The 14,623-nt window shown below is 28.0% G+C and overlaps 2 protein-coding genes across 2 annotated transcripts; one reads left to right on the top strand and one right to left on the bottom strand.

Moving 5' to 3' along the window:
- Positions 1–3,110: 3,110 nt before the first annotated feature.
- Positions 3,111–5,173, top strand: LOC132936332 (signal peptidase complex catalytic subunit SEC11A-like). The gene is made up of 5 exons (XM_061003042.1): positions 3,111–3,158; positions 3,213–3,322; positions 3,483–3,632; positions 3,696–3,867; positions 5,123–5,173. Exons 1-5 carry the CDS (start codon positions 3,111–3,113, stop codon positions 5,171–5,173), a joined length of 531 nt encoding a protein of 176 aa, XP_060859025.1.
- Positions 5,174–6,471: 1,298 nt separating this feature from the next.
- LOC132936218 (COP9 signalosome complex subunit 4-like) lies at positions 6,472–14,247 on the bottom strand. The gene is made up of 9 exons (XM_061002908.1): positions 14,059–14,247; positions 13,817–13,896; positions 13,553–13,674; positions 13,337–13,473; positions 13,125–13,236; positions 12,120–12,309; positions 7,535–7,705; positions 7,275–7,475; positions 6,472–7,208 (listed from the first exon to the last, which is right to left on the bottom strand). Exons 1-9 carry the CDS (start codon positions 14,139–14,141, stop codon positions 7,072–7,074), a joined length of 1,233 nt encoding a protein of 410 aa, XP_060858891.1. The 5' UTR covers positions 14,142–14,247; the 3' UTR covers positions 6,472–7,071.
- Between the last annotated feature and the right edge of the window lie 376 nt (positions 14,248–14,623).

Here is a 14,623-nt window from a genome sequence, read left to right as displayed (position 1 = left end):
TATAGCCCTTTTGTGCAATAGCTTCGTCTAGTTTCCGTCTTCATTAAACTAAATACCTATCAATTATAATTTATAATTATTATAATTATAGATAATAATGACGAGTTACATGAAAATTAATTAATTTAATGGTTCGTTAAAATTTATTTTGACACTAAATATTTTAGTTTTCTTAAATCTAAATAGGTACTATATTATGATAAAATAAAATGTCCCTAATGATTTAAAATTGATTGAATTTGTATTAATAATTTATATAGATTAAATCCTATAATTTGACAAAAAAAATTGTTTGGACGATTATTTTTCCAGTCATAATTTTAATACAATAATGATTATATAGCCCTTTTGTGCAATAGCTTCGTCTAGTTTCCGTCTTCATTAAACTAAATACCTATCAATTATAATTTATAATTATTATAATTATAGATAATAATGACGAGTTACATGAAAATTAATTAATTTAATGGTTCGTTAAAATTTATTTTGACACTAAATTACGTTTACTAAACCATATATTATTAGCTCACTATTGATTCAATAAATGTTTAGTGATTGAATGCCACCCAGAATAAGTATAATAAAATAATTTTAATAGTTAAAATAAATAATAGATATCCATTTAATTTTATCGTAATATAGTACATATTTAGATTTAACATAACTATAGTTTATCAAACGGATGACATTTAAATATAAAAATTATAAATGTCATAAAATAGATATGATTAAATCTTAAATAGCAGAACTATACTTTACGAAACAGTTATTGATTGCACCGAACTTTTATATTTTAATTCCGCCGGAACTTTTACTAAAATATGATGACCAGAGGCTAAAAAAGTCTGTATTTACATTGATGAAACATCTAAATTTAGTCCAAAAATATTGGCGTCATTTTCAATATCATCGGAAAGAACAACTAATAGTTCTGAATCGATTCATTTAAACTCAACTCACAATTCAATATATTTTTGTTTTTGGTATTGAATTGAAAAATACAAACTAATTCATATAAGAATAAACTCGATATAAGAATAAAAAAAGCAAAAACAAAAATTATTAGATTGAAAATGTTTATAACATTAACTGTTTACTATAATTAAAATCAAATATTGATAGATTCACCAATATTAAACTGACACGGAATCACAACTAATTCAAAAAATTACAATTATATTACATTTTGTAAAATAGTGAACCCCGTCAGTATTTGAGCTATTGTACCAATGTATTGTAGTAATTGTATTTATTTTTTAATATTTTACTGTTTTCCACCATACTATGTATCTCTATCGGGCTGTATGTTATATGGAATCGATAGCCGGCCAGCCGGGGCCCATTTTATATTAAAACAGCGGAATTGATATTGTTTGAGACGTAAATAACCAGTCAATAAATACGATAGGTTGCGTTTACGATTTAACTATTTAAGATATACCCCTCAAATATTTTAAGAGTAAAACAATTTTACCTGTGAATAGGGGAAACCTGGATAAGATGGGACACCTAACTTTCATTGTAACTATTTAAGAGAGTTAATATTTTATTTTATTTAAAAAACAAAGATTTTTTTATGTAAAATTATCTGTAGTTACTAAATTTCTAATCAGTTTTGTTATATAATTATGAATTATGGGCACATACATTTTAACGAAGTATAAAAATTGATTTTCGTCCCATCATGGACCATGGCTGAGATAATATGGGATGTAGGTCATTATAATCCTTATTCGTAACAAATACAATTAATTTCATATTATGTAGGTGATTAAATGTTATTCAAGCTTAATCTTTGCTTTTGTATATTGTATAAATATATACATTAAAGACATACAATTGATGTACATAAGGTAACATTTATCAGGAAAATGTGAGGGAAAATGATAGTTATAATATTATGTTTTATTTCTAATGTCTAAATTATAATAACTTACTATAGGTATAGTTATATTTGCTAGTATAACATTTACTTTAATATACTAGCCACTAGGTATATTCATACAACAGGATAAACATAAAGCCAAATTTAAAACTTTAAGCAAAAAAAAATAATAACATATGACCTGGCTCATCTTGCCCCATTGTATTTTTTCCGTCTTACCCCAAACAGTAATATTTTAATTTAACGTGGCTATAATTCTTAAAATAAGAATAGACTCTATAAAGTAGCATTAATCGAAACCTAACAAGACTAGCAGGAGGATTAAAAGTTATACGAGAGTAATTAAGAATAAACAATTATTTAATTACTTATTTATTATTTGATGTTCGCAAAAAATATTACATCGCATATTGCCGTTAAATTCAAAGCACCCGTGCACCTGCGTGCACTCCGTATCACCTAAATTATTTGTTAATATACAATAATATTATTATAGTGTGACCAACATACTACATTTTTTATCAAACATTTTTTCAAAAATTAAATAGTTTCCGAGATACAACGATGTCTCATCTTACCTCTATTCCTCGTCTTACCCAGGTTTCCCCTATTGTCTATTAACTATTATATTAAGAAACATTTTATATTTTCGTAAAAGCAGTAATAATGTGAATACTGAATAAGTGTTTTTATAATTTGAACGAAAAACTTATGGATGTTCAGTATCAATATTAAAAAAATGCAATACTATATTTTTTTTTTTATTACCATTTTTATTGTACACATATCTTAAACTGTGGTTGCGTGTTGCGTACAAGCATGTTGGACGCAACCTACATGACAAAGTATTAGAAATGTGTTATTGTCAACAATATTATGATTTATGGAATGCAAGTAGGTAACTTAGTGAAATAGTAACAAGCAGCCCGAGTGCAGACGTCTGATTCCGACTCCCCGAATCCCGGGCTGTGAAAGTGAGAACTACTGTAGTTATATATCTACTACGTGAACATTAATAACATCGAAACGAGATAACGTGATATATTCGACACAATTTCGAAGCTAACTTCAAGCTATTAAATAATCTAAGAGTGGCGTGGTTACGCGGTGTTCAACTAATATTTTAAATTAATTGTCTGTTCGTTCTGTATACACTATACAGAATTCTTTTTCATATTTTAAATTATATTATTTTGTATTTTAAGTTTCTTTACCAACAGTCACGATGATTGACGGATTTCTAGATGATTTGCAACGCATGAATAAAAGACAAGTAATGGAAAACAATTATGTTATATTATTTATTTTAAATATCTCATGATTTTAGTTTCTTTATCAAGTATTGTATTTTGGAATGATTATTTCATCTACAACAATGATATGGAAAGGTTCGAAGGTTTTAACTGGTTGCGAGAGTCCAATTGTTATTGTTTCAAGGTAAAATAGACATAATTTTTTCAAACATTTAAGATTTTTATTTAACATTATCTTAAAAAATAATTACTTTATTAAAGATTTTAAATATTGTTAGTTATTTCTCGTTTTTAGTAACATGAATTTAAAAACCTCGTCTTTAAACATAATTAATATTTTACAGTGGTAGTATGGAACCAGCCTTTCATCGTGGTGATATATTATTCCTAACAAACTATGAAGAAGAACCAGTCAGAGTTGGTGAAATAGTCGTATTTAAAATTAAAGGACGTGATGTTCCTATAGTGCACAGAGTTTTAAAACTACACGAGAAGTTGGTTTGATTTAAAAATTGTTATTTAAAAATATATTGTTATATCAATGTTTTTTTTTCTAGAAGCAATGGCACAGTTAAATTTTTGACCAAAGGTGACAACAATAGTGTAGATGATAGAGGATTGTATGCTCCTGGCCAACAGTGGCTAGAAAAATCCGATATTGTAGGCAGAGCTAGAGGATTTTTACCATATGTTGGAATGGTTAAAATTTTAATGCATCCTATAGTCAAAGTATGTATTGGGTTTTATTTAATTTAAATTAATTGTAAATTTATTGATTTTTTAACAATTCTATTAAACGATGCATGAATTCATAATTTTCTATTTGATGATATTGTTAAAAAAAAAACTAAGATCTCCTTTACTATATAATAGGTTTTGTGTATACCTCCTTGTTAAGTAAATCACCATAGTGGACTTGTTAAATTTGAATTTATGATAAATCATTGAAAACCAATTCTGAGCAGGATATTTTATATCATTAATAGATAATTAATTATTTTAACATGGTAGGTTAAATTAATTTTTTCCAAAAGATTAGCATATATTATTAACTTATATGTCATTACTGAGTAATGATGTACCTACTAAGTAATGGTAAGAATAAGTAAATAAATATGGAAATAGCTTGAAATTAGATTAATTATTTTGAAAATGTAATTTAAAATAACAGTTTCAAATCACTACACTCAATTATTAATGGATGACAGTAAAATTACTTAAATTGTTGGAGAAAACGTTGTTTCTTTTTTATTTAAATATATAATTTTGTCAACATTTGAACGTCAAATGTCTAAAAAAAAATTGTTCATATATACTTTTGATATTATAAGAATGCTGTAAGAACAACTTTTGAGGAAAATTGTATTCAATTTCAAGCCTTAGTTAATAAAATAAAACTGCACATTTTATGAGTTCTTAGTGCTAAAAACAAAATGTTTTAAATTGTATCATGTTTAGAAAATGTTAATATAAATATTTTGTGAATAGTTCAACAAAATTTATTTGTCAAATATGGTGTTGAGAATTGTGTAAATTACCAATTGTTTATGTTAGTTTTTAATCATCTTGAAAATCTCAAGTATGAAAATTATTGGATTTTGTTACTGGTAAATCAAATAACTATAGTCCGTTCACCGAGAGAATGTTACTTGGCCGTGCATCCAAATGAATGCGCTCTACCGTCTTGAGATCTAATTTCACGAACTAAGTAAGACTGCCGTGAACCATCACACGCCGTCGTTAACCATTGCGTGATCATCACTGATCGCCCGATGGTGAGAGATGCGCAGACTACGACGAGTTTTGATCGCCGCCGAGAGGCGTTTTCTCGGTGACCGGACTAGAAGTATTTCCTACTAAATTGATCACTATATTATAATCATCTGATTAAGAATAGTTAGAATATAGGCATATTATAATGAATTAATAAATGCACATAATTGTTTATTTTTTATATATCACTTAATTAAGTTTTGTTTTTCAGTTTGCTGTTTTAGTATATCTTGGACTAAATGTACTTGTTCATCGTGAATAAACCTTAAATCAATTTGAGCTGAGCCAAAGAAAATTTGGAACTTTTTAAATTGTTAATTTAATTTTGTGTTGTGTGTTAAATATTGATTAAGGGCTGCTAAGCTTTTCTTATTCTTAAATATTTTGTGTTATTCAATTATTAAAAGCAAATTATGACATTTTTTTTCAATCAAGCCAAATTTAGAAAAACTTTGTATAAATTTTGAAATATATTATTATTTAAATTTCACATGAATTTCAAATATTAAAATTAAAATAATTTATTGTTGTACATAATTATTTTTATAAATTGCAATTGATTATTAGGAAACATTAAATATTTTCATTTTTAAACTACTATGTTAACATGTATAATTTTACTATAGTATTAATATTAAATTATAATTATCATTAATATTTTAAAAATAGTCCTCTATTCGTTCAAAATAGATTAGTCATAACTAATAATAAATACTACATGTATTATAATAATAAGTAATATAAATATTGTATTTATTTAACTATTTTAATTTTCTGTTACTGTACATTATTTATTTCGAAACAATTATTGGTATTTGATGCGTTCAACTCTAAAGAATTAATTTTATCAACGACAAGGTTGTTATTCTTAAATTTGTATCTATTTTTAAAAATTTTCTCCTGCCTTATGTTTTTAAATAATAAATCATTAATGTTTGATCATTTATTTTTATTATTGAAATTGTTTTTATTTTATTTATTTTTGATTAATATTGTCTTATTAGTTGAAAACCCTTTGTATTAAATACTCCTAAGTGATAGATAACTGATCAAATGATTATGCTGTGTAAATTATAAGCTAATTGTTTAACACTGTAAGGCTTAGAGGAATTATAGTAAGCTGCAGTTTTCCTAAAGAGTAGAAATAAGGTTAGGGACCCCATTCTCAATTTAGCAAAGAAAATGGGAACAATGATAAGTTTTAATGACTTGTTTGAATAGAAATTAATCTTTCATCACTGTGTTTTGCTTAATTTCCTCACTACACTGTTTGGATCTCTCCACACAAATTATACATTTTACCGATTTTCCAAATATAATAAACAATTTAAAGTTTGGCTTTACCTGAACTCTTTGTGGTTATTAGTCATCATACTAACCTACTTATATTGTTTTTCTATTTGAATGGGTTGGCCAAGTGAAGAGAGATTGACATAATATAGATTATAGGTGAATAAATAGGGTACAGAAACCACGATGGTTGTGTCATAGACTGTAATAAAAATAACTTAAAAGATTTATGTTAATTATTATTTATACCTTTAATATTATGACCAATAATGTTAAAATTTAACAACTTAAATACATACATTTTTTAAAACATTGAATGTCAATAAAAATTGATAAAAATTAAACTTCAGATACAACATTTCATAATAAAAATATTATACATATATATAATTCTATATAAATATAAATAAATCAATGTACTTAGGTGGATTGCAAACAGACAATCTTTTAGGGTTAAATATTGGAATTTTTTAAGTGTGTGCATGAGGGTCTTGTAAATGTATGTGTAGTAACCATTAGTGTGTGTGACTGTAATATAAAATTAATAACAGAGTGTTCTAGCACGCATACATACAAGTCACCAACTTCATGTCTTGCGTGTGAATAATAATGGATGTATTATGCTCATATATATGTACTTTTAGTCAATCCTACCGATAGACGTCTTCAAACTGATTGGAATTCGTTAATATATATAGTTGAGCTCAAATAGGCTGCATTTAAGATTTGCATTTTAATTTAAATTTTTAAGTCAACATTTTAAATTTCAAGAGTATAATGTTCATGGGTATGATTGACCAAAGATTTGTTCGTTTTGATTTAAATAAATGACCGTTTGCAAACCTCTTAATTGTATTCCAACAATGACATTTAAACATCTGTATGATCTTTCTTATCTTTCTGTAATGAACTGTTTGTCAATAAGATTTCATTCATACGATTAAACTGATTGTTCAAGGATTCAATAATTTCAGTCCAAGATTCTAACAATTCGTTTGGGTTTCGGACTGTGTACAAAAAGTTATCATTGTAACAAATTATAGAAAATAAAATAGCATAAAAATAAGACTTACGTTTAAATGTTATAAAACCGTTTTTCTGATTAATTGAACCTTCTATGCGTCCTTCGGATATCATTCTTCCTACCATTAATTCGGCTTTACATGGTTCAAATCCCAACAAGCGGGCAAGTGACTCAATTTTGATATTTTCATAAAGTTTTTCGATTGATTGAATATTATGTTGCGCTATAGCTTCAACCAATATAGATGTGCCTACAAAATGTTTAAATATTATATAAATGCATTTAATATGTGCTATTGTAAAAAATTACCATAATTTGTTTCGGCCTTCTGATGTGGCAACAACAAATTTGCTATCTCATCAATTTCATGAGATTTAATAATACGAACCGAACACAGTTTTTCAAGAGTTGATGATCTGATAAAGATTTTACATCTTTCATCATCAAACAATGATTTTAACAACTGAGTTCGAATGTCGCCTGTGTTAGATCATAAATAAAAAAATTGTAGGATATTAACTGGTTAAGGGACATATAATACAGAATGTTATAAAACCATTGTTAAAATATAAATGTTAAAAAAAGGACTATTTGTAATAGGTATTTGAAATGAGTAAGTATTATTTAACTAAAAAAACTAAATCTAATATTGTTTTTATTGTTTGTATATAAATCAAAATTTTAAATATGAACAGTGAAACCCCCAATAACAGACACCTCTTATAAGTAGCGGAACCAACTACACAACCTACAAACTGAGAAATCTGAATAGCAAACAAAATATTAGCGACAAAGAGTGTCAGGTATTTAGAGGTTTCATTGTAATATCAAACTGCTTTTAGAATATATTTTGTGTGTTCTAGGTCAAGGAATTGCGCACATAGTCAATGCATTAGAAATAAAGTAGTATAATAAGTAGCCCATGATTATAAAACCAGAAACTCATTATAACATTTTTACATTTAAGCCTGATGGAATTTACTTTTAATTCAAGGCCAAAATAGTTTTCTATTCGTCAGGTGTTAAAAAACGCTGATTTAAGTATTTTACAGTAGGTATAATATTTAAATTCAAATGTTGTTGATATTATAAGATTAAATACTACAGTATCTTTAATTATTCAACTACTTGAACATATATTATTGTAAACAGTGGTGTACCAAAAATGTTGATTAAGGGGGTTCGAATCTGGACCACACCATAGAAATTTCAGAGTTAAATTTGTTTTCCCAAATAAAAGTTTTAAAAATATTATTTGATGTTTTAAAAATAGTTGGGCAACCAAAAAAAAAAATTATAATAATAAAACAAATCACAAAAATTATGAGTACCAAATAAAAATGATTTTAGATATATCTTCCTCAGGGTGTCTAGCAGAATAAACAGAGGGCAGTCCCCTAGAAATCTAATAAAATATAATGATATATATTAAATATTACAATAATAAAGCTTCAATATTTTAAAATTATTATATTAATAACTTTAAATCTAATAATAGGTCAAAAAACTTATTAGTATTAAAAACAACAGTTAAATGGATTATTCTAAACATACAATTTGCAATTATCTGCATTAGTAAGACAGACACAACACGTCATGTTGGTTGTCTTCTTGAACATGTTTTAATATAATATTTTAAGACCTAGCATACATAATTGAATAGATAGATGTCTTAACTTGGCCCAAAGCATTCAAGTTGGAAATTGTTCGAACAAAGTTGGTTGCAGCTGCAAGTAACTGGCTCTTGACTGCTCTGGATCTAGCATATTTCAACGATTTGTTAATAGTGTTTTTAAGAATCTAATTAAGAAAAAACGTATTATAGTATATTTTGATGACATTGCTATAGCAACAGCGACCATTGACTAACACTTGAGTATTCTTTCTGACGCTTTGAAATTGATGAGTGCTCATCAACTTCAAATACAGTTTAATAAAAGTCAGTTCATTAAAATTGAAATAATATATTTGAGATACCAAGTTGGTGTTGAAGGGATCCGTCCAAATCCAAGAAATGTGTCTGTTACTCGTGATTATCCAGTCCCAACTAATCCCAAAGCTCTTCATAGTTTTCTTAGTCTAGTGCAGTGGTTCTCAATCTTTTTTATATCTCGACCCAAATTTTCCCCGAAAAATCTTTCACGACCCACGTGGTTTAACTTTTCAAAAAGTAGTTATAAAAACAAAATTTGTTTATTTCTTTTATTAGGTATTTACGGGGGTATTTACTATTTTATAGGTTTATAATCAATATATTTTTACAAAATAATCTACTTTTAATAATATTAATACCCGTGGTAATAAATAAATATACGACAAATTATTATTTATTACCCACGTAATTTTTGGTACTATATTACTATAACAATATAAGTATATTTAATATTAATTTAACATAAATTTCTTGGAATCTATATAATTCAAAAAAATTTTCACGACCCACCAAAAATTGACTGACGACCCACCAATGGGTCGCGACCCACAGTTTGAGAAACGCTGGTCTAGTGTCATATTTTTGTAATTTTATACATAATTTCTCTGTTATGGCCAAACCATTATTTGATGTACTGCGAAAAAAAATGAACCATTCCATTTTGACATAGACAAATTTAATTCCTGTTGGAACAAGTAAGCTTATAGACAGCTCTATTTTATGTCTGTTAAATCCTAAAGCTAATACTCAATTGCACTGCGACGCTTCCAGTTTAGGTTTTGGTTCTATTTTACTCCAGAAGCAATCTGATAATACATTTCATCCAATTTCTTACTACAGTCAACGTATCACAGATGTAATCAAGGAACCATAGTTTCAAATTGGAAATGTTCTCAATTATAAACTCTATTAAAAGATTCTACGTATACTTGCAGGGCATTAAATTTAAAATTATAACTGATTATAATAGTATTACTTTAACTCTCAAAAAGAAGGACATTAACCCCAAATTGCTGGATTTGTTCTTACAGAGTTATGACTATAAAATTGAACATATAAATGGTAACTGCATGCAATATGTAGATGCCCTGGGTATACTTTTAGCCAGACCTTGTCTATTAAACAAACAACAGATGTAGAAATAAAATAAATTGCTGAGGACTTAGAGAATTGTGACACCCATTCAAAGTTTATTATTGAATTGAATTATTGATCCTGACTTAAGTTCAAACCCTTACTCCAACAAATCTATTTCATTTATTAATATTTACTCACATACAAATATATACATAGTAAGATCGTATTAATATGTAAAAAATAAATGATTTATTATACCATGTGTATCTTATGTCATTGTACGCGGTTTTTTTTAATGATTAATTTAATGGATCAATGATATGGAATTTCAAAAAAAAGGAAAAATCATGTTTTTTTATTTTTAGAAGGCAATATATTTATAACAATTTCAAAATTTTTAAACACGCAGTTGTATCAATAGCAAAAGCAACTTTATTTTTTCAAATGGTAACCTCCATATTTTTTAATGTATTCTAGTAAAGCTTTTTTTTCTGAAAATGTTGATAGTCAAATCATTGAATTTGATTCACAAGATTATTTTATGGTCACTTTGTATGTGATACCTACCATTATAGGGAATCTATGGTTCAAATTTCAAGTGTACACCATTACGAGAAAAGCACCAAAAACATTGCATTTTTTTTTTGTTACACAATTTTTTTCAACCTCCATACGTAAGACATATCAACAATCGGTTATAATATGATCCAAATAAATACATAATATTATCAAACATTTGCAATACAAAGGATCTCTGACCAAATAGGTAGTAAGTAATAGGTATGTACAGAATGCCGAAAATAAATATATTTAATATATATATAGTATTCCAAGTGACATCGCAGTTACAATTTTAAGTTCAAATTGACCAACAAACAATTGAATAATCACCAGAAAAAAGAAACTACAACACATGTATACAAAAATCTAATCAAAAATCTGATAAACATGATTTATTATCACATAGAAATTAACACGGATAATTCAATAAAATTAAATATTAGAAATATGATTAACACATTATAGTACAATATCACTGGCTATATATAATGTCATACTCATAATATAATTCCAAATCTAAGATAAATAAACTATAAACTACACAAAATTCACACTCACTGAGTGTTATTACAAATCATAATGAAAGAAATAGTAATGATAGTATTGAAAATAATAAAAACACAACATTTGAATGGATGCCAGAACACTGTAAGATTGGATCAGCTTGCTAAAGATAAGAAATAAACTTAGATGAAATATATAAATGGTGTGTAAAATGAAATAAAGGCATTAATAAATTAATTTACAGGTAGTACATTTTAAATTAAATTGATAACAACATCTAATGAAACAAATTAAGACAAATTTAAAGTACTACAAAAATGGTTCAAACCGGCATCATGCAACAGAAAGGACAAATTAGGCAAAATAGACCACACACATTTCACCCATGGGCCCTCATTCAAAAAAATACTATATTTTTTTAGATAAGACAATTCCAACTTGTGGTGTTTAAGAAACTAAACATATAATAATATGTTTACAGAATGCAAAACTACTCAAGATACAATACAACATTTATTCATCTTAAACACCTATATCAATCATTGAGACCTAACTAATCAAATTAATTAATTAATTATACTTTTAACAAAAAAATTAATTTGTATTATTTTATTTAAAAAAAAAAAAAAATGTTAGCACCTACCTATGGTAAACTAATTAGGCTGTCCCCCCAAAAAAAATTATAGTCAGTCAATAACACAATTAGCTATTAAGTATAAACTAATAAATATATTTCAAACTATCTCATATTATTTATAATAACAAATGTTTTTATAACACTTGTACCAGATTCTATCAACATTATCTTTTATATCTTACCGGCAAATGATAATATCGTACAGACAAGCGTATTCTTCAATGCCATCAAACGTTCATCTACTTTTAATGATGGGCAGTTCGACAATTCATGATATTCTTGTGCAGCCTCAATAAATTTTAAACGGAAATCCAACATTCTTGCATAACAAACTTTATAAGTTAAATGAAGATCATTGTTTGATGTTAAAAACTGAAAAATAATATTTTTATTAGGCCATCTTTGTACTAATGCAGCATTTTCTGTAAAAAAATGCAGAAATGATAATATAATTAGTATAGTATTCAGTCTATCGATATAACTGTAATAATATTAAGGGTACATTCGACATGGGCACTTATTTACTTTCAGTGCTCATGCTTATTGTATTCGCGTTGAACTGTTCGTTTAAACATAAGCGATCTCAGGTAGAGAAGATCTAGAGGAACATGAATATTGATGACATGAGCGTTGCAATGTTATCACTACACAGTAATCAGAATTTTTTATTTTATTTAAACATTTTTATTTTTGTTCAAAATTGTACAATGTACAATTGTTAAATTGAGTAACAAAAAAAAATTATTTTAAGATGAAAGTTTGAAACTAGTTGTGAAACGGTCTACAGTTATTGTGATATCTCTTATCATATTAGATTTGAGCGTTCACTTTAGGAAATAGCACTCACACTTTTACTGTTCTACTCTGATGGAATAAGAGAGCGTGAGCGTCAACTCACGACTTAACACCTATTTTCCGTGACGTCCCGGTTGTAGTCTGAGCATTTCAATGACCCAAGACAAACAATGTGGCAGCGCTTATATGCGCTGAAATGAACCATGTTGAAGCACCCTTCATATCATCATAAAATAGAACGTTACCATGATTTAATTTATAGTATTAACAATTATTTTTAAAACTTAGTTCCATCACATAAATATGGATCGACCAAAATATAAATAAGTTTAGTTTACAGTTGTACCGTTCTATTATACTTTAATTGTACTTTTATTGAGTATAAACCATACTTTCAATACTGAAGCTTTTTTGACGTAAGGATCTGCTAGCAATGGATTATCATCTTCCATGTAAAGTTGTGCAATTTTCAAGTATAATTCCAATTCATAATCAACAGAAAATCTTTAAAAACATTTTAATCTTGTAATAGATAACATAACAATAGGTATATAATATATAGGTACTATGATAAATCAATATGAAAAACTAAATGTATATTCACCTGTAATACGATTCTGCTGGGATGCTGGCTAGAAAATTGGCTGCTTCCTTCCAATTTTCCTCTTTCTCGTAAATGTACGATAAATGGTGACAGATAATTGACATATGATATTCAAAATTAACCTCCCTCGGTTGCATCTAAAATAAAACCAAAGTATAAATAATTTTGTTTACAACATATAGGTAGGTACCAATAGTATAGCAATATTCTCCTTACTTCTTCCAGCATGAATTGAGCCAATAGTTTATACTGTGAATCCGGCAATACGGGTAAGAGTCGCATACAGAAGTCGGAGAAAATCTGACGAGATACGAACAGGTTGACATTATCCTGAGCAACTGAAATTGAATGCATAAAATAGTGGTGTTTCTAAGATCAAAAGTAAATACAATAGTTGGATAGGCTCGGACGTTTGGTTAGATGTGTGTTAACACATATCTACTAAAATAATATATTGACTGTAATATGTAAATCACTTACGGAATTTGATGACTTCTTTCAACATTTCCAACACATTGGTGGACCACGTTGAAATTACGTTATTCAACAGAATTCTACACCTGTAATGGTCCATCGACAATGTTATTGTTATTGTTGTTGTTATTATTATTATTATTATTATTATCGACATTGGTTGGGGTATATCCGCGGAGGACATGACAATTTAAACGAGCAATCGTCAAATTCCCCCCGATACCCACTTATGAAAAATATTAACTCACTTCGTAATTCGTTGAATGTCAGACGAACTCGAGTCGAAGATGCGATCCAACTCGTTGCGGACTTCCTCGATGGAGACGGTCATGATTAGATAGACCAAGTGCAACGTGCAACTGTGCAAGGTGCAATATTGAAATAATGGACGAGAACGCGGCTTACGAGATACGACTGATATGAGATATGAGATGGGAATATGGACAATGGACGAGTGGACAAAGACTGCAATTTTACGCGGCACCCCGTGACCACTTGTTGTGTTGTGATGTGTCGTAGGCGTGGTGGGGATTAGTGAGGGATGAGTGGCGCTAGTGTGTTTTTGGCGGAAAATTTGGCAACGGTGACGACGTCCAGAGTAGAGATGTGCGTATTGTAAACAGCTGGTTAATGGCGAAGTCGACTTGAAAATAAATTAATCTGACGAACCGATCAGGTTCAAAATATTACACTAACGGATAGAACGATCGTTCGACGGAATTATCGACTGTCGGTAAGCATGATAGTAGCCGTGTTACTGCGTGAGACTGCGAGTGTGGCAGTGTGCGACCGGCAACGGGAAATCGGAATTGC

Source organism: Metopolophium dirhodum, chromosome 1 (genome assembly GCF_019925205.1).
Source record: "Metopolophium dirhodum isolate CAU chromosome 1, ASM1992520v1, whole genome shotgun sequence".
Lineage (NCBI taxonomy): Eukaryota > Metazoa > Arthropoda > Insecta > Hemiptera > Aphididae > Metopolophium > Metopolophium dirhodum.
The sequence above is the reverse complement of the archived record's forward strand: the minus strand, read 5'-3'. Positions and strand labels throughout refer to the sequence as shown.

What these genes read in the sequence shown, in the direction of transcription:
- LOC132936332 (XM_061003042.1), top strand. Translation starts at nt 3,111, where the DNA reads ATGATTGACGGATTTCTAGATGATTTGCAACGCATGAATAAAAGACAA. An exon ending in CCAATTGTTATTGTTTCAAG is followed by an intron (nt 3,323 to 3,482) that starts GTAAAATAGACA and finishes AATATTTTACAG; the next exon opens with TGGTAGTATGGAACCAGCCT. An exon ending in TAATGCATCCTATAGTCAAA is followed by an intron (nt 3,868 to 5,122) that starts GTATGTATTGGG and finishes TTTGTTTTTCAG; the next exon opens with TTTGCTGTTTTAGTATATCT.
- LOC132936218 (XM_061002908.1), bottom strand. Translation starts at nt 14,141, where the DNA reads ATGACCGTCTCCATCGAGGAAGTCCGCAACGAGTTGGATCGCATCTTC. An exon ending in CCAGCAGAATCGTATTACAG is followed by an intron (nt 13,237 to 13,336) that starts GTGAATATACAT and finishes ATGTTTTTAAAG; the next exon opens with ATTTTCTGTTGATTATGAAT. An exon ending in GAAGGCCGAAACAAATTATG is followed by an intron (nt 7,476 to 7,534) that starts GTAATTTTTTAC and finishes AACATTTTGTAG; the next exon opens with GCACATCTATATTGGTTGAA.